At 44.1% G+C, this 25,832-nt stretch overlaps 2 protein-coding genes across 2 annotated transcripts in view; both read right to left on the reverse strand.

The window, feature by feature from the left end:
- Window positions 1-324: 324 nt before the first annotated feature.
- Window positions 325-5,620, reverse strand: LOC119769945. Its single transcript, XM_038263827.1, has 4 exons — window positions 5,432-5,620; window positions 3,005-5,376; window positions 826-2,961; window positions 325-778 (listed from the first exon to the last, which is right to left on the reverse strand). Exons 1-4 carry the CDS (start codon window positions 5,618-5,620, stop codon window positions 325-327), a joined length of 5,151 nt encoding a protein of 1,716 aa, XP_038119755.1.
- An 8,061-nt stretch (window positions 5,621-13,681) lies between these two features.
- Window positions 13,682-25,832, reverse strand: part of LOC6051267 (E3 ubiquitin-protein ligase UBR1) — a 162,464-nt gene continuing 150,313 nt past the window's right edge. The window contains 5 exon segments of the mRNA XM_038250665.1: window positions 13,682-14,294; window positions 14,297-14,985; window positions 15,071-16,260; window positions 16,343-16,471; window positions 16,543-16,654. Of these exon segments, the coding sequence (XP_038106593.1) occupies window positions 13,771-14,294; window positions 14,297-14,985; window positions 15,071-16,260; window positions 16,343-16,471; window positions 16,543-16,654 (2,644 nt within the window). The 3' untranslated portion in view covers window positions 13,682-13,770.

A 25,832-nucleotide genomic window follows, 5' to 3' on the forward strand; every position in this document is an offset into this window, starting at 1 on the left:
TCGTTCCTTGCGTCGTCGCAGGCGGCGACGAGGGGTGTCGCGTTGGTGAGTCGATCGCAGCACAGTGTTGCCGATCGAGCTGGTTTTTCATTTCAAGTCAAAAGTTTGCGGAGTACGAATGCGTAGCTGACATTCTCCCCCGCGGCTGCATTCCAGCTAATCTGAAGCACCGAAGCGCTCAAGAAGCCGGTCGTTGTCCACGGTCGGCAAGGGTGCCAGTTTAGAAACCGACTGCTTGAAGACGTCTCCAGAACCGGTCTTCACGTCCACGACACGCACCAGCGTGTCCATTCCGGGGTAAGTCTCGACGATGATGCCGACCTTCTAGGTCTGCGACGGGAAGTTGTCCTCGACTAAGAGGACCAGCATTCCGGGCTGCAGGTTGTGCGATTTCTTGGTCCACTTCGCACGATTCTGTAGACTCGTTAAGTACTCTCTGGACCAGCGGCCCCAGAAGCACTCACGAAGCTTGTCCAGGTACTCCCAGCGGTTCAGACGGTTGTCCGCGACACCGCTGCGGGAGGGCTTGGCGATAGGACGCAGCGGCATGCCGAGTTGAAGATGCGCCGGAGTTATCGGAAGAGGATCTCCGGGGCTGTCCGACAAGCTGAAGAGCGGCCGAGAGTTCAAGACCGCTTCAACGTGCGTCAAGATGGTAGCAAACTCTTCGAAGCTAAGCGCAGTGCTCGTTTCAGGTGTGTCTTGACGCTCTTCACGCCCGCCTCCCACAATCCGCCGAAGTTGGGAGCCCTGGGCGGGATGAAGCTCCACTCGATGGCTTTGGGCACGAGCAAATCTTGGATTACGCGCTTCAAAAGGTCCTACTTGAAGAGCTCGTGCATTTCGCGCAAAGATCGTGACGCCCCGACGAAATTCGTCGCGTTATCGGAGAAGATCTTGCGCACCATGCCTCGTCGGTTGACGAAGCGATCCAGGGCGGCCAAGAAGGCCTCGGTTGTCAAGTCTGACACCAATTCCAGGTGGATGTTCTTGGTGACCAGACAAACGAACACGGCAATGTAGGCTTTGGTAAGTTTGGGTCTGTACTTGCCTTGTTTCACCGTCCCAGGTCCAGCGTAGTCCACGCCGGTGTACTCGAAGGGGGCTGCAACGTTCACTCGTTCCGCTGGAAGCTGTCCCATGAACTGTGCAATCCTGCGTGGGTTGGCCTTGAAGAACTGCAGGTACTTGCGAGTCACGTCGCGCACTACGTTGCGCGCCTTCAGCGGCCAGTACTGCTGTTGAACGATGGCCAGGAATCCGGAGGGGCCGACATGCAGGTTCTCCACATGCAGCGCTCGGACCAGCAACGTAGTCACGTGATGACGGGACAGGATCACGGGATGCTTGGCCTCGTACGGGAGGCTCGAATGTTCCAGACGTCCGCCGACTCTCGGCAGACCGTCCTCGTCAACGATTGGTGCCAGGCTCGCGAGCTGGCTGGATGCTTGTTCGATCTTCGCTAGGTAAAACTCATCTGGTAAGGCTGCCATTTGAATCGACCAGATGATGGACTTTAACGCCGCTCTCGTTTCAGGAACTGTCACGTAGGCGCACGTTGTCCTTGGTTGTCCAGACTTCTTGTTCCTGCAGTTCTGGACGAATCTACGCACGTAGCAGATCACGCGCTGGAGTTTCCGGAACTCACCGAACCGTTTGAACACCGGCATCTCTTCGACGACGGTGACTTTGTAGACCAGCGATTCTTCTTCTTCTAGGTCAGTACCCCCTACACTGCAAATCAAGTAGGCCCGGTACCCCCGTTGAGAATCGCTGTTGTAGACGATGGCTACCAGCCCTGGCAGCTCGTTGTCCTCGAGTTCGGGGGGTTCTTCAGGAACGTAGGCAGCGCTCGTCAGCGGTAGAAGCCCCTTCCACCACTTCGGACATCGACTCAAGAGTTTGGGACTCATCCCACGAGAGACGATGTCTGCTGGATTGTCGGCTGACCTCACGTAATTCCAACGGAACTTACCTGTGAACTTGAGGATCTGGATGACGCGGTTGCGCACGAAGGTCTCCAGGAGATTCGGATCCTTCTTCAGCCATGCAAGCACTATCTGGCTGTCCGAATACAGCTCAATAACGGACAGCTCCAGATCCAGCGTCTCGATGACCTTCACGACGAGCCACGCAAGCAACAGCGCTGCACACAGCTCCAGGTTCGGCACGGACAGCTTCTTCAGCGGAGCCACTCGGGATTTTGCGCACAACAGGTTGGCCTCGGCTGACCCTTTCCCGCGGATGCACCGCAGGTAGACGTTGGCCCCGTAGGCAACGGTCGACGCGTCAGCGAACCCGTGCAGCTCGTGCATAACCGTGTTGGGCACCAGGACGCATCGTGGCACACGAATGTCGCTCAGCGCTGTTAGAGACTCTCGAATCTCGAACCACTCACACAGAAGCTCTTCGTTTAGTTCGGTAGACCAGTCCATCTTGCTGGCCCACAACTTCTGCATGAACACTTTGGCCAGCACGATGACTGGGGCTACGAAGCCCAGTGGGTCAAACACTTTAAGGATGTCCGAAAACACTTTCGTCTTCGAGACTGGTTTGTCGTCGCACTCTTCCAAACAGTTCACAAAACGAAACTCATCCTCGCGTGGGTCCCACAGGACACCCAGAGCCGGCTTCGGCTTCGCCCGATCTTCTTCAGGCACACACTGTAGCACTTGCTCTGAGTTAGAGCACCACTTTTTCACTGGGAAACCTCCCTCTTCCATGATCTTCTTCACTCCCAGCACAAGTTTCACTGCTTCCTTCTCGTTGCTGGCGCCGGACAGCATGTCGTCGACATACATGTCCTCGATCACGATCTTGGCGGCTGCTGGGAACCGGCCTTTCACCGACTCCGCCTGCTCCACCAGACACCGCGTCGCGAGGAACGGGGCGCTCGCCGTTCCGTAGGTCACGGTGTTCAGCTCGCAAGCGCTCGTTCGGCTTCTTCCTCCAGAAGATTCGCTGGTACGGCGTATCGCTCGAATGCACCCGCACCTGCCGATACATCTTCACCACGTCAGCGGTGAAAGCGACCGGATGGCGACGGAATCGAAGAACGATGGAAAACAGGTCGTTCTGGACGGTCGGTCCCACCTTCAACACATCGTTCAGGGAGTACTTGCCGGCTTTCGCGCTAGCGTCGAAAACCACCCGCAGCTTCGTGGACGAACTGGACGGTTTTAGCACAGCGTGGTGCGGCAGGTAGTACTTACGCACTTCTGGTGGATCTTGTTGCTCATCAATCTCCTTACAGTGACCCAGCGCCTCGTACTCTTCGACGAACGTCGTGTACTGCTCTCGGAGTTCCGGGTTGCGCGACAGACGGCGCTCCAGTAGGTTGAATCTCCTCAACGCCTGGACTCGGTTGTCGCCCAGCTCAAGAACCGTGTCCTTGAACGGCAACTGGACGACGAAGCGGCCACTTTCGTCACGGCCGTGGGTGCCACGAAAGTGCTCTTCCACTTCCTGTTCTTCGTTGGTTTGCAGTTGCTTGTCTGCTAGTTCTTCGACTAGCCAGAACTTCTCGATGGCGTTGTTCAGCTGATCCTTCAGCGTGATGTTCGAGTGGACGACTTGGCAACTCAGCTGCTGGAACGGGTCGTACACGCCGGTCACGATCCAGCCCAGATCGGTTTCACGCAGAGTCACGGTGCCGTTCGCCAGTTTCACTCGATCCGTTCGCAGCAAGTCCCACACGTAGTTCGACGCCATGACCAGGTCGATCTCGTGCGGCTCGCTGAACTTCGGGTCTGCCAGGAACACGTCGCTCGGGATGTGCCAAGCAGCTGTCTCGATTCTTGCCGACGGGATCCGTCCCGTGGGCTTGTCCGAAATCAGGCACGAGATGTTGTCTTGAAACTGACAGTACCTCGACGAGAAGGTAAGGTTGACTCCCTTCTTTGCTTGCGTCTTCACTGCGTTGGCTCCAATGACCGTCACGTTACACTTTTCGAAGGTTAGGCCGAGGGTTCGAGCCATCGCCTCCGACAAAATGTGCGCCTGAGAACCAGAATACAACAACGTGCGGCACGGATGGAACCTGCCGGCCTTGTCCGCCCCGTTGATGATCGCTGTCTGCAGCAGAACCTGCTGCGGTGACTTCAGCGCTCCGCTGCTGAAACACGACGTTGCCTGCTGCTCGTTCTCGTCGTTCACTTTCGGCGCACCCGTGCCACTGGGACCAGCCTTCACGCTGGTGGATGACACTGCCAACGGCGCCTTCGCTGATACCGGAGCCGCTTCTGGCTTCGGCATGGTTTGCTGCTGGTTCTTCTCCTGGTGCAACAAGCTGTGGTGATTTTCGCCGCACTTGCAGGATCGGTCCGACGGACACTGTCCAACTCGGTGACCCTTGCGCAAGCAGTTGCAGCACAGCCTCGCGTCACGCACCTTAGCCCATCTCTCCGCAGCACTCATGCCGCGGAACGAGCCACACTTGTAATTCGCATGAGACCCGTCACACAGATCGCACTCCGCCTCGTTGGATGTCGCGGCTGCCGAGATGATCTTTGCCGATGGCTTCGAGGACTGCACCGCCTTGGGAACTGCCGACCGGACAGCAGACGACGCAGGGGCAGCTAGCTCGCACCGTTCCAGGATGGCGCACCGCTGCTTCAGGAATTCGATCGTCTGCGCATACTTCGGGAGTTCACCCTTCTTGACGGTAGCTTCCCACTGCTCGCGTGTCTCACGATCCAAGCAAGACGATAGAATGTTGACGACGAACAACTCCGATACACCCAGCAGCTCCTGCTTGTGGTACCGTAAGTTTTCCACGTGTCTCGAACACTCTTCGTACAGCTCTCGCAGCTCCTTTGACGACTTCTTCGCCATCCTTTTCAGCTGCAAGATCCCGTTGATGTGGATGTCGATGATCAGGCGTTGGTTCTCGTACCGGTCCTCGAGGATCTCCCACGCGTGCGCATAGTTGTTGTCCTGAAGCGTCTTCGTGTCGATCATGCCCGTCGCCGCACCCACCAGAGACTTGTCCAAGTAGTGCAGCTTGATGGCGTCCGAGTCTGGCGAGTTCTTCATCAGCTCCAGGAACATCGACTTGAACTTCGGCCAGTTCTCGTACTGGCCGTCGAACGTTGGAATCGGTGCACGCAACGGCGTCTGTTGGACAATCACCTGCTGACCAGCCTGTCCGGCAGGGACGACCGCTAGGACACGGTTCGGTGGTGCTGTGAGCTCAACGATCTTCTCAAGCACATCGTCGTAGAGCTGCTCGAAGTCCAAGAATCGTGCTGTGTTCTCGTCCTTCTGCTCTTCCGACAACTTTGCGTCCATAATATCGTTGTTAAGGCTGTTGTACTCACCGTAGTACTTTTCAGCGTTCGCCTTGCAGACTACGATCCGCGATGCTGGGATTCCAGGCTGGCCGTGTCAGCTTGCCCTTGACATGTCCGCGCCTGTTCAGCAACGCCTGTACTTCCTCGTCCGCCATTTTCCGCTTGCTCTCCGCGTGCCGTTGCTTTGGAGTCAGCGGAAGTTGATGCACCACGGGCTTACGGTCTTCCGGTTCCGGTTTCTTCTGAACACTGGCTTCCTGCTCAGATTCCTCACATTCTTCCGGCTCAACTTTCGGCTCGGTGTTCAACCCCAAGAAACTACGCCACATCCGCCGGGATGCAGCTTCTCACTTCACTTTTTCGGGTTCCAAGATGGCGGCGCACGCTCTCTTCTCGCCGAACACTCTCTTGCTGGCGTTTTCAAGATGGCGGCCCACACTCTCTTCACCGAACACTTTTCACTCTTGCTCGGATGGTCTTGTCGAACCACCTTCCACGCACTTTTCTGCTCGAGTAGCAACGCTACCGTCCACGCAATGTTCTGCTTCGGTGGCCAATCGCGACCACTGTCCACACTTCGCACTACCGGCGGCCAATCCGACCTCTGGGAGTGTTCTTTTATTACGTAACGCAGATGGGGGGGAGGGGGGGTCGATGGCCGTGTTACGCTCCATACAAAATTTTCAAAATTTGTATGGAAATTTTGTTACGAAGGGGGGGTGAGGGGGTCCAAAAATCAGATTTTTTGCGTTACATAATAAAAGAACGCCCCCTCTTCCGGTGCACTGTCTCGCGCGTTGCTGGAACCTCCACACAACCGCGTCTCTTTCACGCTGTTCTGGGCCACGTGAAACGCCCTTCGGGATTAGCGACTTCCGGACACTTCACTCCTCGCGACACTCCGGAATTATCCGATTCTGACGAACTTACCGATAGGAACTGTCTATCCGGCTCGTAAGGGCCAGATGTTGGGGCCAAATCTCCCAACTAGATCTTCGGGTTGACTGTATTAGGGATTCTCCGGGTGATCAAAACACTTTGCGGAATTCTCTTTCCTAACAAAAACTTTTATTCCGATCACTATTTACAAAGCACGTCTTTACTCAAACGCGTCGCGAACTGGAGTGAAAAATCTCCACTTCTCTCTCTTTCTCTCCTTCTTCTGCTCGTTTTGCGCGCGCATCCGTTGCGCGCCAATTCCCACCTTTTCGATCGTTCCTTGCGTCGTTGCAGGCGGCGACGAGGGGTGTCGCGTTGGTGAGTCGATCGCAGCAACCAGTGTTGCCGATCGAGCTGGTTTTTCATTTCACGTCAAAAGTTTGCGGAGTACAGAAGCGTAGCTGACAGATTGCTTGAATTGGGTGGAAGATATAAGCGTTCAAACAATTACACTCTCGCTTCGCGAAATTTTTGATTGACACCCGTAGACAGTGCCCTTAGGACAAAGTTCTTTGTCAAAAACAAGAGTTGTTCTTCTGACTACAAAACAAGAATAACATTTATTTACAACAACAGTGAAAACTCTCATTTCCCTTGACGCGCTGTGTTGACAGTCGCAAGGTGCAAGCACTAAGCTGCCAAATGCGAGTCCAGCGGCGTAGACCCAGAAAGGGGCCGCAATTCCAGTTGCCACAACAGTAACCTCTTAACGAAAGTTTTGAAATAAATCAAAAATCATTTTTTATCGTGAAATTTATTCAGCTTTCACATGGAATCAGAAGGGAAGCTTTTAATGATCAAAATCATGAGATAAATCGATTTTAGTGTAGAAACTTCTCAATACTGTAAATTCTACTTATCTCGGTTTAGGTTGAGAATCCGACCATACCGTAGAAGACATGTTTAGGGGTCCTCTAAGGAACCAGCAAGTATCCGCATCCATGAACCAAACACCCTATAAATGGGTCATTCCACCTGAAGTGTGCAAGAAAAAATGCAAATTTGAAAATTACCATCTCCGATTCTGCTCAAAATTGGCAGACCTGTTGAGACTATCAAAACATGCAAGAATCCCGAGTTTCATCAAAATCGGACCACCCCCTCCATTTTTGTACCTTCCCAAAAAATCGACTTTTTGACGATTTTTGAGGAAAACACCTACCTTTGAACGGCGATAGCTCAGGAACCATAAATCTTAGAGGGTCGGTCTTAGACTCAAATTTGAAGGAAATTGGAGGTAGAATCCATTTCCGTGATCAAAATTTTGATCATTTTATTTATTTTACCTGTATTGCGCAATTGAAAACTTCAAATGGCCGTATCTCAAAACAGCCCTATTTATTTTCTAAATTTGACCTCACCATCGTGTTCTTCGGCCAATTTTACATAAGAATCACTTATCGACAGAAAGGAATATGTTTCGTTCCAGAGATTTTTTAAAGTTTTGAGTATTTGAGATAACCTACATCAGCTACACTCGCCGCATTTGCTAGAAGCGCACAGGCGCGCTGTTCAATAATTACTACCTGGCAATTTATTGAAATAAGATTTCATAATAAACAGAGCCGTACCTTGGGTCCACGGCGCCCTTGGCGAAGCATCAATTTGGCGCCCCTCCCAAATTTACAAGCAGTTTGATAAATTGATGTAAATTTTCAATGATTGCTTCAATATGAGTTTGATTTTGTAATTGCAAATGGAGATCTTAATATGGTAAAATTCAAAAACACAGTTATTTTATGTTTTACTTTTAAATAACATGAGATAGGTTGAATTGAAAACATATAAGAGGAGTAAAGTTGGCTAAATATTTTCTCAGATTTCATAAAATCGATATTTATAGCAGGTTTCTGTTTTTTTTTTTTAAATTTATTTTTCAGATAAATGCACAGAATTGAATGCTCAATCATGATAAATTTTGCTATAACCTGTTATCAAATTTTATATTTCTATGCCTGCATGATTTGATCAGATATTCAGTATTAATTTGATTGAATAAGAACTTTCCCGGATTCGAAAAATAATTAACTGATTTGGCCTTAGATTTCATTTCGTTAATTAAAACGAAAAAAAGAAAAAAAATCTTCTTCAAATTTGAAAAAATATAAGCCAAATGGAGGGGCCAAAAAAATAAAAAAGTTAAAAAAATTAAATTACAGGCAATGGTTTCAACATATGAATGGAAAAAGTGTTTCAAAATGCGTTATACACCTGTTCAGTTGTTTTGCAATCATAAGTTTCTAAAATTGCAAAGAATTGACGAAAAATTTATTTTTGTGACAAAAAAAATGTTGTTGCCGTGCTGTATATGTTAATTTTATAAAAGTTCAACATTTTTTTAAACGAGCCCAGACAAGCTAAATATGATTATCAATGCAGAAAAAGGCATTTAGAGTGTTTTGAGTTGATAAGATTCTATTTCCATGGAAATTTTCCAGTTTTATGAAAATATATATTTTTTGCCCCCTGATTTTTTTAACCAATTTTGAAGGGGGGAGGAGGTGACATAAACTTTGAAAAGGCCTAAAGATCATTCAAATTCTAGCGCATTTCATGATGAAACTTATTTTAATGATAATAATAAGAGCATTATTTTTGGTGAAAAAATTAAGATAAGACATTTTTATTCATTTTGAGTGATTATTCGCCCATACGATGCTTGAGAATATTTTTCATAATTTTATTTTTTTTAATTATGTTTTGCATTAATTTTAATTTTCATCGGTATTGTTTTTTATATATTGTTAATTCGTAAATTTAAATTTTATATTCTGAATTTTTTTTTGCAAAACTAAACAAACGTTTTCAAACCCTTAAAATATATTTTTTTTATGTTTTTACATGAAAAAAAAAGTTTGAATAGCTTCTCATTACCAAAGCTTTTTAGACGATTTGAAAAGTAAACAACACCGGTTGAGCTAAAAAGTGATGTTTAGAACAGCTTGTGTACTCTGAAAAACTTTTTTTTTCTTGAAAAATAATGTTGGGCTTATTGGAGAAAATTTACTGCAGTTTTTCTATTTCAAAATTTTAGTATTTTGAGAAAGCGTACGGAAATTTTATTACACGAAGATGATTATAAATATCGAGCTGAAAATATTTGGGTAATTCTCCGCCAACTCACACAACAGTTGTCCCGACCCCTCTTCGATTTGCGTGAAACTTTGTCCTAAGAGCTAACTTTTGTCCCTGATCACGAAGCCGAGGTCCGTTTTTTGATATCTCGTGACGGAGGGGCGGTACGACCCCTTCAATTTTTGAACATACGAAAAAAGAGGTGTTTTTCAATAATTTGCAGCCTGAAACGGTGATGGAGTGGTGCGGTGCCTGTGTGGACGCGCAGTCCTGTTTTTTCGTGTTATTTTCCGTCTCTTTTATGTCGCTGTTCGAGTGCATGGGGTGATTGGCCATCATAATTAAATAATGGCATCAGTAGTGCGGTGCTTGTGGGGACGCGCAGTCCTGTTTTTCGTGTTATTTTCCGTCTCGTTTGTGTCACTGTTCGAGTGCATGGGGTGATTGGCCATCATAATTAAATAATGGCATCAGTAGTGCGGTGCCTGTGTGGACGCGCAGTCCTGTTTTTTCGTGTTATTTTCCGTCTCTTTTATGTCGCTGTTCGAGTGCATGGGGTGATTGGTCAGTATAATTAAATAATGGCATCAGTAGTGCGGTGCCTGTGTGGACGCGCAGTCCTGTTTTTTTTCGTGTTATTTTCCGTCTCTTTTATGTCGCTGTTCGAGTGCATGGGGTGATTGGTCATTATAATTTAATAATGGCATCAGTGGTGCGGTGCCTGTGTGGACGCGCAGTCCTGTTTTTTCGTGTTATTTTCCGTCTCTTTTATGTCGCTGTTCGAGTGCATGGGGTGATTGGTCAGTATAATTAAATAATGGCATCAGTAGTGCGGTGCCTGTGTGGACGCGCAGTCCTGTTTTTTTTCGTGTTATTTTCCGTCTCTTTTATGTCGCTGTTCGAGTGCATGGGGTGATTGGTCATTATAATTTAATAATGGCATCAGTGGTGCGGTGCCTGTGTGGACGCGCAGTCCTGTTTTTTCGTGTTATTTTCCGTCTCTTTTATGTCGCTGTTCGAGTGCATGGGGTGATTGGTCATTATAATTAAATAATGGCATCAGTGGTGCGGTGCCTGTGTGGACGCGCAGTCCTGTTTTTCGTGTTATTTTCCGTCTCTTTTATGTCGCTGTTCGAGTGCATGGGGTGATTGGTCATTATAATTAAATAATGGCATCAGTGGTGCGGTGCCTGTGTGGACGCGCAGTCCTGTTTTTTCGTGTTATTTTCCGTCTCTTTTATGTCGCTGTTCGAGTGCATGGGGTGATTGGTCAGTATAATTAAATAATGGCATCAGTATTGCGGTGCCTGTGTGGACGCGCAGTCCTGTTTTTTCGTGTTATTTTCCGTCTCTTTTATGTCGCTGTTCGAGTGCATGGGGTGATTGGTCATTATAATTAAATAATGGCATCAGTGGTGCGGTGCCTGTGTGGACGCGCAGTCCTGTTTTTTTCGTGTTATTTTCCGTCTCTTTTATGTCGCTGTTCGAGTGCATGGGGTGATTGGTCATTATAATTAAATAATGGCATCAGTAGTGCGGTGCCTGTGTGGACGCGCAGTCCTGTTTTTTCGTGTTATTTTCCGTCTCTTTTATGTCGCTGTTCGAGTGCATGGGGTGATTGGTCATTATAATTAAATAATGGCATCAGTAGTGCGGTGCCTGTGTGGACGCGCAGTCCTGTTTTTTCGTGTTATTTTCCGTCTCTTTTATGTCGCTGTTCGAGTGCATGGGGTGATTGGTCATTATAATTTAATAATGGCATCAGTGGTGCGGTGCCTGTGTGGACGCGCAGTCCTGTTTTTTCGTGTTATTTTCCGTCTCTTTTATGTCGCTGTTCGAGTGCATGGGGTGATTGGTCATTATAATTAAATAATGGCATCAGTAGTGCGGTGCCTGTGTGGACGCGCAGTCCTGTTTTTTTCGTGTTATTTTCCGTCTCTTTTATGTCGCTGTTCGAGTGCATGGGGTGATTGGTCATTATAATTAAATAATGGCATCAGTAGTGCGGTGCCTGTGTGGACGCGCAGTCCTGTTTTTTCGTGTTATTTTCCGTCTCTTTTATGTCGCTGTTCGAGTGCATGGGGTGATTGGTCATTATAATTAAATAATGGCATCAGTAGTGCGGTGCCTGTGTGGACGCGCAGTCCTGTTTTTTCGTGTTATTTTCCGTCTCTTTTATGTCGCTGTTCGAGTGCATGGGGTGATTGGTCATTATAATTAAATAATGGCATCAGTGGTGCGGTGCCTGTGTGGACGCGCAGTCCTGTTTTTTTCGTGTTATTTTCCGTCTCTTTTATGTCGCTGTTCGAGTGCATGGGGTGATTGGTCATTATAATTAAATAATGGCATCAGTGGTGCGGTGCCTGTGTGGACGCGCAGTCCTGTTTTTTCGTGTTATTTTCCGTCTCTTTTATGTCGCTGTTCGAGTGCATGGGGTGATTGGTCATTATAATTAAATAATGGCATCAGTGGTGCGGTGCCTGTGTGGACGCGCAGTCCTGTTTTTCGTGTTATTTTCCGTCTTTTTGTGTCGCTATTTGTGTACATGGGGTGATTGGATTTCTTCTTCTTCTTTTTCATTTATTTTTTGTTCGCGCGTTCGTTGGCCGATGAATTTTATTTTTGTTCTCTTTATATAGTTTTCGATAGAAACGATCCGATTTTTGTTTTTGAGACAAGCAAGTCGTATTGCTGGATTAAGTCCTTTCCATATCATCGAGGATCGGAAGGCACGTCGACGGATATGTTTTAAGGCTTATGATATAAAATAATTTTAATGAATGAAGCCCTTCCTACATCACCGTTGATCGGAAGGCACGCCGACGGAGTTTTTCGGGAGAATCGCGGTCGAATTAATACTATATTTAAATCCCTAGATAGGTATCTTTCCGCAGCCGGCTGCCTAAGATTTTTAAAATTTCAACCCATAAACAAATTGCTCATGGTCGCATCACCTACCACAGTGAATCCTGACCTCATACCCAACTTACTAACCCCTCAAAACTCATGTGATACTTTGTCGGAGACGCAGTCGATTTGGCGGTCCCATCACTCAAGTATCGGACTAACATTCCCATCCACTTCCCCGTGTCTTACCACTGGTCGTGGCCGGCGTCGGTATTGATCAGCACGATAGGGACCTTTGAAAATTGCGAAGGGGTGATGATTGGTTCCTACTTTTCATCTGTGGTCCACGGAGCAATGTTTGGGGGTCCTGGTCAATAACGAAGTAGCAGCTACGGGTAGACACCAATGCTATGCTATGCTATGCTATGCTAATTTGCAGCCTGAAACGGTGATGAGATAGAAATTTGGTGTCAAAGGGACTTTTATGTAAAATTAGAAGCCCGATTTGATGGCGTACTCAGAATTCCGAAAAAAACGTATTTTCATATATATATACGCCACGCGCAAAAATAATGGGAAAATGACGAAAACATCAATTTTAGTACCCTAACATGTATAGGTCATCGCTGAAATTTTAAAGTTATCGCAGTTTTAGTGAAAAAAGTAGATTTTTTCCCGTTTTCGTCATTTTCCGATTTTTGCGCGTGGCGTGTCGAAAAACCTAGTTTTTATTTTCAAAAAATCGTATCTCAGAGTATCGAAAACATAACTTCACCATTTTTTGATATATAATGTGAAATTTTCCGAGGAATCCGATAAAAATATTTTCAGACATAGGCTCTATGGTCCCGAGACCTTCAAAACAGCATTTTAAGTTTTCATATGACCTTTTCAAATGTTATGCTAGATTTTTGAAACTTCTTACTATTTTTCCCAAATAGCCAAACTAATCACCTTTCTTTTGCGTCTAGGACAGCTAAAATCGGATGAAATGGCGCGGAGATATGATTTTTTGAAAAAAGTGGTTTTTGCGAAAATCGACGAAAATTGCCATTTTTCGGACCACCCTAACACGGCGTAGGTCACCCTAACAAAATTCCCAAAATGTGAAATTCGGAAAATTTCACATAATATATCAAAAAATGGTGAAGTTATGTTTTCGATACTCTGAGATACGATTTTTTGAAAATAAAAACTAGGTTTTTCGACACGCCACGCGCAAAAATCGGAAAATGACGAAAACGGGAAAAATCTACTTTTTCACTAAAACTACGATAACTTTAAAATTTCAGCGATGACCTATACATGTTAGGGTACTAAAATTGATGTTTTCGTCATTTTTCCATTATTTTGCGCGTGGCGCGTCGAAAATCCAGTTTTATTTTCAAAAATCGTATCTCAGAGTATCGAAAACATAACTTCACCATTTTTTGATATGTTATCCGATCGGAGAACTTTTTTTTCAAATCATGCTGTTTTCGTGGGGAATTGCTGTATATAGATAGATAGTCAAATCAACGCAAAACATATTATGTTATGTATACAGTAGCTTTTCACTGGTGATTTTTATTAGTTCTGTTTAATTAACATGACATGACAGTATTTTTTGTTGCGTAATTCAAAGGTTTTGCCACTGAGTCGCAAACAAAGTTTGTTGTGTTTCGGTTCTACGGGTGATTTCTTCGTGTATTCCATGACTGAGCCAAATTATGTGCAGCTTCTTGTAACGTTCCTTACATAGTCGAAGTGGGTTACCGCGGCGTAAGCCTTGATCAGTTTCACCATATTCATCAAGATATGGTGCTGGGATAAAGCACCCTTTATTCATGCCCAGCAGGAGAATTTCAGAGTCTCTTATTCTGAGAAATATTCCGATTCCAGCACCACACGTGTGCACATGGTAGGTACACGAGCCAACGGAGTTTTTATCGAGCTCTTTTTGACAGCAAAATGATTGCGAGCATAGAATCTCTCCACAGACTAGACACATTGTTGGGTTTCGCGAATCATCCCTCACGTTGTTAGGACAGGTGAAAAGTGAGACACTGTTGATAAGATCGCTGTAGTCTTCCGGTAGGTCTATCAGTTGTCTGACTGGTGGTATTGCTTGAATAATTGGAACAATATCTTCCGATTGCTTTTTCTAATGTTTTGTTTAACGGCTTGTAGCTCGGGTAGATTCGCACTTATTAATACATAAATGAATTGGCTGTAAGTCTCATCATTGAAATATTTACAAACGTCAGTTTCCAATCCCAAATATGATGCCATGGCTTCAAAACTATCGCCACCTGGTAGTTCAATATCTGTGAGCGCATGGAAAAACAAACAACAGCACCTTAAGAACGTCTGACTTTGATCTTTCACAGCTTGGGCCAGATATAATACGATGTTGGCGGGAAGTTGTTGAGATTCCGGATCGTAAAAGATATTGTACTTTTTGAAGATGTTTGCCAAATCCAATGACGATTCTTCGGCGCAGTTATCACTTGTAGTTATGTCGTATTCAGTATCCATAGCATGCTGGAAATGCATATCGTGTGTGATGACAATGCGCAGTGCATTAACCAAAAACAAGGCAGTCAAAATAGCATGATCGACAGTGTTTCCTTTGGGTATAGTGTCATCTGTGCTGAACAGCACGCAGCGTGTAGAGAATATCAACGAAGTCATCATGCTAAATAAGTCCCATTCCAGAAAAGATGAAGCTTTTTTCCCGGTTAACGTGTCATGCAAGTCGCACACATAATTCACTAGGCTGGGGTTAGAGCGCTTGATGCTATTCCCGAGCATGGCCGATACACGAACAAATCCAGACAAACACGATGAATATCTAGAACAAAAGTAATAATAAAAAAAAGATAAAACGCCTGTATAAACGATACAGTTGGTTTGCAATCATTTGCGCAGATTATTACCTTATAGACAGTTCTCCACTTAGTGACTTGTCGGTTGCACGCAACAACATTTCCAAGGATTCAATAGTGTACGCACATGAAAGCCACGTCACAAGGTATTCTTCAAAGTTTTTGGATGGTGTCGTTGGAAACGGCGCCACATCATGAACTGCAGCACAAAACTTTCTAACGTACTCTTCAATAGAATTACTGACCAATGACGCAGAGATGCTTTCCATCGTATAGACAGGCTCGCCAACAAGTGATTCTAGCTTCGGAATAACGGCTTCCTCGTAAACCTGGAGAAACAGAGCGGTTCGTTCCTCGAATTCGTCCGTATTTTGTGGTACTTCCATCTGCTTGTCATTTGCATTCCTAAACTCAACTATAAACCCATCCATCGATGTGTACCAGCTGCTGAAATCCATCGCATCAGGAACTGATAGCGGAGCGCTTCCAATAGTATTGAAACTGTTCAGCGTGGGGAGCAGAGGCAACAGTGCGTTGCTCAAAAAGCGACATAATGGACACAAAAATTCCTTCTTTTCAATATCAAATAGCACCGGCGTACGGTTACGGTATGGTCGACGATTTTCCTTAACCATTTCGTTACTGAAGTACTTCTCGAAGCAAGCAGCGTGCATAACATGACCACAAGTTGTCACATGCGGAGACGGATGGATGCTCGTTTCGAGATATTTTAGTTGACCCTGCTCGTCCGTCTGTTGGTAGCGAGAAAGCACGCTCGATTTCTGGACAAATGCTGCATACACCATACATTCGCCACTTTTAGTAACTGCAGATTCTTCAGAGCACAAAATACATCTGTATCGTGCTTCTTCAATACGTTGAGTTTTTCTGTTCTTGCCTATGCACGACTGCTCGTCACTCTCGTCATTCGTTGCCCATTCCATAGTGCTAGATTTGTGACCCTTTTCCTCTTCATCGTTGACTTCGAACAACTCTGCGTTTGAAGTCATGAAATTTTTCTGCGCGTTTTGCATTTGTGCCAGTATTTGTGCACGCCGTTTTGCGGCCAGTTTTGAACGTTCTTCCTTTTCCAATCGCTCCCCCTCGACTTGTGTCAACGATGTTGTTTGCTGCTTGCCTTCGGAGCACAGATCTTCGTCCATTTTGCGATCTTGAAATTTTAGAGTGACATCCTTCAATTTCTGCACAGTCCACAACAAAAGATCTCGTTGAGATTCGACCTGGAAATGGACCAAATTAGGCAAATAGTTATGGAAATTGATCAACTTGTTTGTTTCATTCTAACAAACATAAAACACTCACTCTGGGATTGTTTATCAAATCTTCCAATGCCGGTAGCAGGTTAATTTTATTCGATCGATCAATAAACTTCAAAAACGGATAGAACCCGGACTCTTCCTCCTGGATGGCGTATCCGATCAAGTGAAGTACCTAAAGAAACAAAAAAAAAAATCGCGAATAAGTACTAGCCAAAATACAACTTTGCTATCTTTTGTACTAACCCGTTGAACGTGACTTTCCGAGAATGTTATCGCCTTCAGATCTAGCGCCCGCTTCAGCACAGTTTGCATTATTACCAACATTACATCGCACTGCAACAGGTTAACGAGCATGCTGTAAGATACACGAAAAAGAAAAGAATTAGTACCGGGCAGGGTTGTAAAAAAACTACAACTATCATGCCTCAAATATCACTTCCCGTCTATCCGTCCCGATAGTCATGCGATTATACACTCCCGTCCAACCGTCCCCTAACATGACAGTTTTCGTGAGTTGCGCGTATCCACCGACAGATGGCAAGTGGGCCTCGTCGGAGTACGCCCATCAAATACGCAACTCAAAATTTGCATAGCAAACTTTTTTTTTCGTGACGGCTTTTGTGGCACGCTCACTTCAACAGTTGTTGTTGTTTATTACACCGTCTTCGAGTTAATCGCACAGACTGAATACCTTAAAACTAAACTTAAAAAATAAAATCATACAAAGCATTGACAACATATATATCACAGATTGATGATTTTCAGTTTAAAATTCTTCCTCGGCAGGCCAGGTGAGAACTCGTTGGACACCTCGTTGAAAAAGCGGCAACACCTGTCAATTGGTCGATTGTGGCCGTAGAGCGTGCGATGGACTGGAATTCTCAGCATGGGCAGGTTCCTCAGCAGTCGCACTGGTCTGTACACGTTGATTTCATCGCGGATCTGCTGGGAGTCGATGCGATCCGAGAGGACATCAAAGACAAACATTCGCTGAAGTAAGACGCGGCGTTGTTCGAGCGATTGCATCTGAAGTAGTGCACACCTGTCGCTGTAGCTTGACCACCAAACACCATTTCTCCAAGGTAGACGACGAAGGGCGAAAAGGGTGAAACGACGTTGGACTTTCTCCAAACGGTCGCGTTGATTAGCGTGGTGAGGCGCCCACACCTGTACAGCGTACTCCAATATGCTTCTAACCATTGTGATGTAGAGTGTTTTCAGTGCGTTGATGTTCTCAAACTCAGCAGTATTACGGCGGAGAAACCCAAGCATTGCAAACGCCTTCGCCGCCGTCGCAGAAACGTGCTCGGAAAAGTTTAGTTTTCTGTCGATCAACAAACCGAGATCCCTGATGGAACTGACGCGGTCAAGTTCGTGACGGTCGAAACTGTAATTGTAACGAATTGGGGCGGACGACCGTGTGAAGGAAATGCATTTGCACTTGCTAGGATTAACTTTCATTCCGTTAAGGCTACACCACTCCAGAATTTTGTCGATGTCCTGCTGAAGCGCCACGCAATCAATGGCGGAGGTTACGGTACGAAAGATCTTCAAGTCATCCGCGTACAACAGTTTTTGTGACTGGAGTTGTTGACAAATATCGTTGACGAAAAGAATGAAAATCAGCGGACCCAGATGGCTGCCATTGGGGTTCTATGGGTTCTGGGGTTCATTGAGTTCTAGACTAATATTTGAACGTGGCGTATCTCTAAACCAGTTTTTAAAGAAAATGATTCCATAATACTTATTTTGTCGTTTTAAACCAAATCAAGGCAAAAACTATATTTAATTAAACTTCTCCATTTTCAAAAATTTGGCTAGATAATATCGAAGGCCGCCATCTTAGGCCCACTGGGCCCACAAAACGGGGTACGCTCAGTTTGTATGGGAGCTGTCAACATGCTCCCGGGCTGCTCCCGTCTGACATTAGGTCTATTCCCGTACTTGCAGAATTGCAGAATTTCTGCAGCTTCTACAGAATTCTGCAGCCCGCATAAGTCACTTTCTTGCAGCACATTCCCGTACTTTTTATTGTGGTTTCGGAAATAAATCGAATTTTCGCGGCGACTTATCTGACACTACGCTCCGCAAACTGATCAACTCTAATTTTGAGTGCAACGAGATGTTGTGTTGAACGCGAGGTTAAACGTCACTGAAAAACATTTTGTCGCTCTGGCACCAAACCGAAACGAGCGATTTCCACTCTCGCCGCACTTTTTCTCTCCGCATTTTTTTGTCTAACTAAATAGTATCAGTGCTTGCGTGTTGTTGTCGTAGGTTTTGGATGATGATGTTGGCCATTTATGCAAGTAAAAAAAGTACATATTTCCTTTCGTTTTTAATTAAATCAGCTAAAATCCATCGACATAAGTTTTCGCCAATCAAAACAAGATGGAGGAATCACAACAAACTTGGCCTACACACTGATCGAGTAATACCGAATTAGGCTAGACAGAAAAAGGCGGAGAGAAAAAGCGCAGTGAGAGTGGAAATCGCTCAGTTCGATTTAGTGCCAGAGCGATAATTGTTCGCTCTCTCCCAGTCAACTCAATCGGAATTCCAAAACGGTGTTCAATTCGAATCGTTTACGTATTTCGTTTCAAACACAACAACCGATTCCGTGTACGTACCAGCAGGGTTGATTGATATGCACGGAGTCGTGCTTGAATCATAGGAGACGGGTTTCAAGCGTCACCAAGCACGCATGTTTTTCAGTGTCTATGGTGATGCACGTCACTTTTTTCTTTTCTCGTGCTTACTTTTCTGGTAAGCACGTCACTTGACAAGCACATAACTGCACGTGTGCTTATTTTCAAGCGGACTTTTTTAAAACTTCAATAAATAAGAGGTTTGTAAAATAATATTTTATAACTGTGGGATAACATTAAAATGCTCTTTAATGTTTTAGATTGAGAATGAAACGAGTTTATTTATGGAAAATTCGATGGCGAAACAAATCGACATTACAGTCTAGCCGGGAGTGTTATTTGCCGGTTCAGAGGCCTGTTGTTGACTGCGATAATCCTGTCTTAAGTTGCCGGATGCAGTTTCCATCGCTGATTTCCGTGGATGGTTTCGTTTCTGGACTTCATGCCGGTTCCGGGTCTATGGATGTCCAGCTGGCTTTGCTAGTTCCAACAGGTAGGCGTCTTGACTATTCGCCATCGCTCAGTGGCGGCCCCAGCACTAGCTTATGCGACTGACCCTACTTTGAAGGTAAGGCCTGAGGGTGGTCGACCGCTAGACTAGTCCGACAAATCCGTGGCAAGGTGGATGCTCTGTGACTGGCCTCTTGATTCCAACGATGGCAAAGCGATAGCTATTTTTATAATCTGCGCTACAAATTTAACCGAAAATATGTTTCATGTTTTTGAAGTACTCGGGTTTTGGGAACCGTTTACTGATAAGGCCAACTTATCACACCAGTTTGAGCTTGGATAACTCTCAACGAGTTAATTGATTAAAAAATTATGTGGCTGTATTTAAAACTGTAATATAAATATAAACACGTGAAATCATAACCACTGTGTGCTTAACATAAGCACACGCACTGCTCAGCAATTTGTCATGTGCAGAGCCAAATCAAAGTACACTTAGAAAATTCGTGTGTGTCTATTCATCAACCCTGCGTACCAGTTGTTGCGTTTGAAAAGGAATACGTAAACGAATCGAATGGAATCCCGTTTAAGAATTACGGTTGAGTTGACTGGGCTTCAACTCTCTCTTTTGCAGAAGTTCTGCAAGGAGAGAAGCGGCAAAACTTAAGCCTGGGTAGCGCGTTTGTTTTTATTGTTTATTCGTCAAGCTTATGTAGACTACTTACAATTTTCTTACATACTAGATATTATTTCTATTGTACAGATTTTTTCGTAGTTCCGGTTTAGACATGTCGAAATGTATGTACTGTGAATTTTCATTATAAAAGCGCATCATTTGATTTAATGGCGAATTTTTTAAATAATTTGTCGTGTATGTAGTTATTCTAAAAAGTGGTGAATGTCTTAGAGTACGGCTTGGTTCATGAATACTATTGCGTATTACTGAAAATAATGCTGCTGACTGTATGTGGAATCTATGACATTTCCCCGAAACCCATATTACCGAAGGGACATTTCCCCGAATGCCACTTCCCCGAAAAGACACTTCCCCTAATAGTTATTTCCCCGAATTCCGTTTACCCGAATTTCCCATTTCCCCTAATCGTCCACATCCCCGAATGCCATTTTCCCGAATGGGCCACAATCCCGAATGCCACTTACCCGATTAGTCATATCCCTGAAAAGTCATTTCCCTGAATGCCATTTCCCCGAACGCGGTCAAGCGGAAATGCCCGGTGCCCAGGAGCGCGCACATTTTAGAAAAAAAAAATGATGGCAATTTTTATAACATAAACCAAACGGTTCGTATTGGCCTTGAATGATCAACTTTATTTTTGGCTTCATTCGAAAGAGACGTAGCATTTTGGGGGGGAAGGGGTGTTGAATGGTTTGGTACTATTCATTCAAATACAATAAATATTTTTACAGACTTTTTTTATATATATTCTGAAAACAAATACTTTTTTCTTATAGACATTATAATAATAATGCAATAGAAGTTTTGTTATTGTTTATGATTCAAAAAACATACCGTGCGATTTTCATAGTACAGAACCCCGTTCACACTGATCATTTTATTCACATTGCTGGTTTGGGATCTGGTGAAAATTTAAATTAAATTTAAATTTAAATTAAGTTTGTACCAGCCTTTTTACCTATTTGTTCGTTTTTGGGTTCTTGAACAAAATTCGAAAAAGACAAATTTCCTTGCAAAATTCTCAAAAACATCATCTAATTATGCGGTTCAATACAAATGTTAATTGAACAAAAAAATCTAGTGCAGTCCAGACTCGATTTATTTCAAATAAAATAATATTTATCCGAAGGCCTCGAAAAATTCCACGGAAAAAAAATCGATACCTAATTTTTATTGTCGAACTTAAGTATGACGAGCATACAAAAAGTTTTTTTTTGTATAGGCAATTGGCCACGAGGGGGGGGGGGGGGTTGGTAACAGCTTCCCAAAAAAGTGTCCACGTGGTTTATGGATGGTCCCATATGAAAATTCGGGAAAATTAAATTTAAATAAACGGCAATTGGCGTAAGTGTCACTTCGGGGAAATGGAATTCGGGGAAATGGTATTCGGGGAAATGGTATTCGGGGAAATGGCCGATTAGGGGAAATGGCATTCGGGGATATAGCCGATTAGGGGAAATGATATTCGGGGAAATGGCATTCGGGGATGTGGCTGATTAGGGGAAGTGGTATTCGGGGATGTGGTCAATTAGGGGAAATGATTTTCGGGGAAATGAGCTAGACCCGTTTATGAGCATGCAGCGTGCTTCATACGATGGGAGAGGAAATGCAGTCCAGTTAAGTTTACGTAGTGCGTACAATAAGAATTGTTTTTGGACAGATTCAATACGTGCTTGGTGTACGGCATAGTATGGATTCCAGACGATACTACAGTATTCCAAGAGTGGCCTGACATACGTTATATAGAGTAATTTAATAGTATACGGGTCCTGGAAGTTGAATGCAAAGCGCTTTATAAAGCCTAATGTACTTTTTGCCTTGTTTATTATTGTGTTATAGTGTTCTACAAAAGTTAGTTGTGAGTTTAGGATGACACCTAGATCACGTACTACTTTGCATTTTTCTACTGGTTGGTTTCCTAATAATACTGTTATATTTGGTGTTTCATGTTTTCTGCTGAAGGCAATGGAATTACATTTCTTTACATTCAATTGGAGTAGGCTTTTACTACACCATGTGTAGAAAAGATTAATTTCGTTTTGGAATACATGACTGTCATTGGCATTTCCTATTTCCATATACAATTTCATGTCGTCTGCATATACAAGCACGTTAATTTTTTTAAGAATGAAGGAAATGTCGTTTACATACAAGAACGTCTTGTTGAACGCCAAATGTACAGTAATCAGATTTTCATCAATTCGAATATTCGTATAAATTTATCTAAATTAAAAAATAGGGGTTTTGTGAAAGTTCTCATTGCTCACATTCATTTTTGATTGTTTTGACATATTAAATCCCTCTAAATTTATCTAAATCCCTTTAAAAACTCATCCAACCATGAAAGTTACTTTTTTGTTGCCTAACAGGTAGACTTTCAGGTATGTCCAAATTACCCTACAAGCCATGTCCAAATTACCCCCATAGCCAGAGCCGTACGTTGGGTCTACGGCGCCCGTGGCGAAGCATCAATTTGGCGCCCCTCCCAAATTAACAAGCATTTTGATAAATTGATATTGATTTTTAATTATTGGTTCAATATGAGTTTTGATTTTATAATTGCAATTGGAGACCTTAATATGGTAAAATTCAGAAACACAGTTATTGTATGTTTTATTGTTCATATAATATGAGATAGGTTGAATTGAAAATTTATTACAGGACTTAAGTAGGCTGAATATTTTCTCAGATTTCATGAAACGATAATGATGGCAGTTTTTTGTTTTTTTTTTTTTTTTTTTTTTTAAATTTATTTTTCAGATAAATGCACAGAATTAAATGCTCAATCATAATAAATTTTGCTAAAACTTGTTAGCAAATTTTATATTTTTAAGCCTGCATAATTTGATCTGATGTAGTCCCGGATTTGAAAAATAATTAGCTGATTTGGCTTTGGATTTCATTTCGATAATTACAACGAAAAATGAAAAAAACAATCCTTCTTCAAAATTAAAAAATAATAATTCGATGACCGTGTGCTATCTTGTTCTATCTAGATGGGAATCCCAGCAAGCTTAGCTCAAAAGAGCACACCGGCATCGAAGTATAATTTATCAACATGCAGCGGCAGAACAAAATTTCGTCAAAATCAATTTAGGCCTTTGCATATTTTTTGAAGTTTATGTCCCTCGACTATGACCAAAAAATAAAACAGTTAAAAACTTTAAATAACATGCCACGGTTTCAACATTTCAATGAAAAAAGTGTTTTAAAATGCATTATAAACCCCCCAAGTAGCACATTTGTTCGCCAAGAGATTTCCGCTGGAAAAAGCGCAAGTTTTACTTTTGTTGAACATCTCTTCATCCGTTAGAAAAGTCCGTGTTTCGAGCTAGTTTTGCAAGTGCAAGTCATACTTGCATAGAGAACGTTTTTTGAACATGTCATAAGAACTCATGACCATAAGATACTGAACCGGGTAAGGTAAACGTCGTTAGAACCATTTAACTGAGGTGTACCACCCTAAAGCTTTGGCGTTGTCACGCATACTAACAAAATACTATGTAACGCACCGAACCGTTTTGCCTAAGCAATAAAAACCGAGCAGAAGCTCGATCACTTCTCTCTACACCACGAACAGAACAAGTACTCTTTCCTTTACCAAATACCACGCCGAAACCTCGCAATACTTAGCCCTCACTCACTTATCAGTGGCGACGAGGAGGATAAGTTTTTTTTTTCGCATTTTTCGGGTGCGCGGAACTTGATTAAATATCGAATTGCATTAGTTTCGCGGGTGCAATTTGCAAAAAAAAAAAGACTTTGAACCGAACTTTCGGGTGAGCGGTTAAGTGTTCTACGGTTGCGGAATTTCTTGTTTCGGGTGACGCCGGAGCGGATTGGACAAGAGCTGCTTGGAGGTGTCGGATTTTTCGAAGATGCCGGTTGGAAACGCTCGACGTTTGGGTGTTTTTCCCGGAGGAAGCGGCACGCGGCGATCAGGCGAGGTCCAGAACAAAGGCGGCACGGCGAGCATCACCTTCTGGGACGCCATTTTGTGGAAGGCACGCGCGTCGTTCTTTTGTTTGGTGATTGCTGATTGGCAAGGTAAGGGCATCTGGGGCAAATTGGTTCCTTGTGCTTTTTCTTTTAAAATAAAATAAAATTCTTTTGGGTAGTATCACCAAAAGAACCCTGAGTGAGTTTATGTGAAAATAATTAACAATTTAACCTTTGTAAGTGTTGCGTGTGCAAGAATTTAGGTTCTGATTAGAACAAAAGTTAAAAAATCTTAAATTAACATAAATTTCATTATTTTATTGCAATTAGTGTGTGCTGTCGGGTGATCTTGGCACGAGTAATTCTTGTTTCCAAGTGTCTGGTTGGTTCCAACGTCACAGCCGGTCGGATCGTCCAGGTTGCTGTTTAAGGAGAAATTATTCAATCGCGGCAGCGGCGGTGGCTGATTGTTCGCTGGAGGACGCTTGTGCTGTGCTGGGACGTACCGGGCACGCGGTAGCGGCCATTTTGCTGTGTGTGTGAGAGGCGTTGTAAGCAAATTTGCTGGCAAAGGCCGGAATAGCAGAGCGGTGAGTTTTTCAAGACTTTTTTTACCCAAGACTAACAAGACTAATTGGTCTTCATTGTTTTCATTTTTTTTTTTTTATCTATCTATTCCATTAAATTGCATTTTGGAAAAAGGGCAAAATGAGTATGGCTTCAAGCATTGAGCAATATCGTAAAGGCACTACCTTTGGCGATTGGGCTGATAGGCTGGATTACACCTTCAAAGCTAACAAAGTGGAGGGTGATCTTCAAAAATCTCATTTTATGAATCTTTGCGGGCCATACATTTATTCCCAATTGAAACTTCTCTTCAAGAAGGATGAATTAGATAAAGCTGATTATGCTACCATTGTGGCAAAACTCAAGCTTAAACTTGATCTTACTGAGCCTGATCTTGTACAACGGTTTCGGTTTAGTCAACGGTCTCAACAACCGGACGAAACCGCTGAAGAGTTCGTACAAGCTGTCAAGCTTCAGGCTGAGTTTTGTGGGTTTGGAAATTTCAAGGATGTGGCCATCATTGACAGAGTCTTAGTAGGACTTAGTGATGCTGTGTTGAAGGAAAATCTTCTGAAGGAGGAAAAGTTGGATTTGGCTAAATTGGACAAGTTTATCACTACATGGAACATTGCTAAACGCAATGTACATTCGCTTTTCAATCAAAATTCGTGCGCTAATTACAACTACCCTCTTCCGGAGATGATTAACCAAGTGAGAAGACCAGTTCACAAGCGTTTGGGCCATCCCTACAATCAAAGACAACACACACGCACACAAAACAATGTCAATATACAGGGTAACGGTTTCAATAGATCGGGAAATGGCTACAACAGATCTGGTTACAACAACAACAACAACAATCACAATCGCACACAAAATTCACAAAACACTCAACGTACAGTTCGATTCCAAGGTGATAACACACAAAGAAACACAAACTACAGTAACAATAACAGACTGAATGGTCGCAACAACTACAACAACTGGCCTAAGAGGGATTATTCGGAGATGGAATGTGATTACTGTGGGGAGTTAGGTCACATTAGGAGAAAGTGTTTCACATTGAGAAACCTGCGGCGAGATGCGGTGAATTTCATCGAGGCCGCGAAGCCAGGGACCAGTGCGGAAAAGGAGTTGTCAGATCTGATGGGGCGCATGAGGACAACGGATGTTCCTAGGGCGGAGACATCGGATGATGAAAGCTACTCCGAGTGGAATCCAGGTAGTTTACA

Source organism: Culex quinquefasciatus, chromosome 1 (genome assembly GCF_015732765.1).
Source record: "Culex quinquefasciatus strain JHB chromosome 1, VPISU_Cqui_1.0_pri_paternal, whole genome shotgun sequence".
In the NCBI taxonomy this organism is placed as follows: domain Eukaryota; kingdom Metazoa; phylum Arthropoda; class Insecta; order Diptera; family Culicidae; genus Culex; species Culex quinquefasciatus.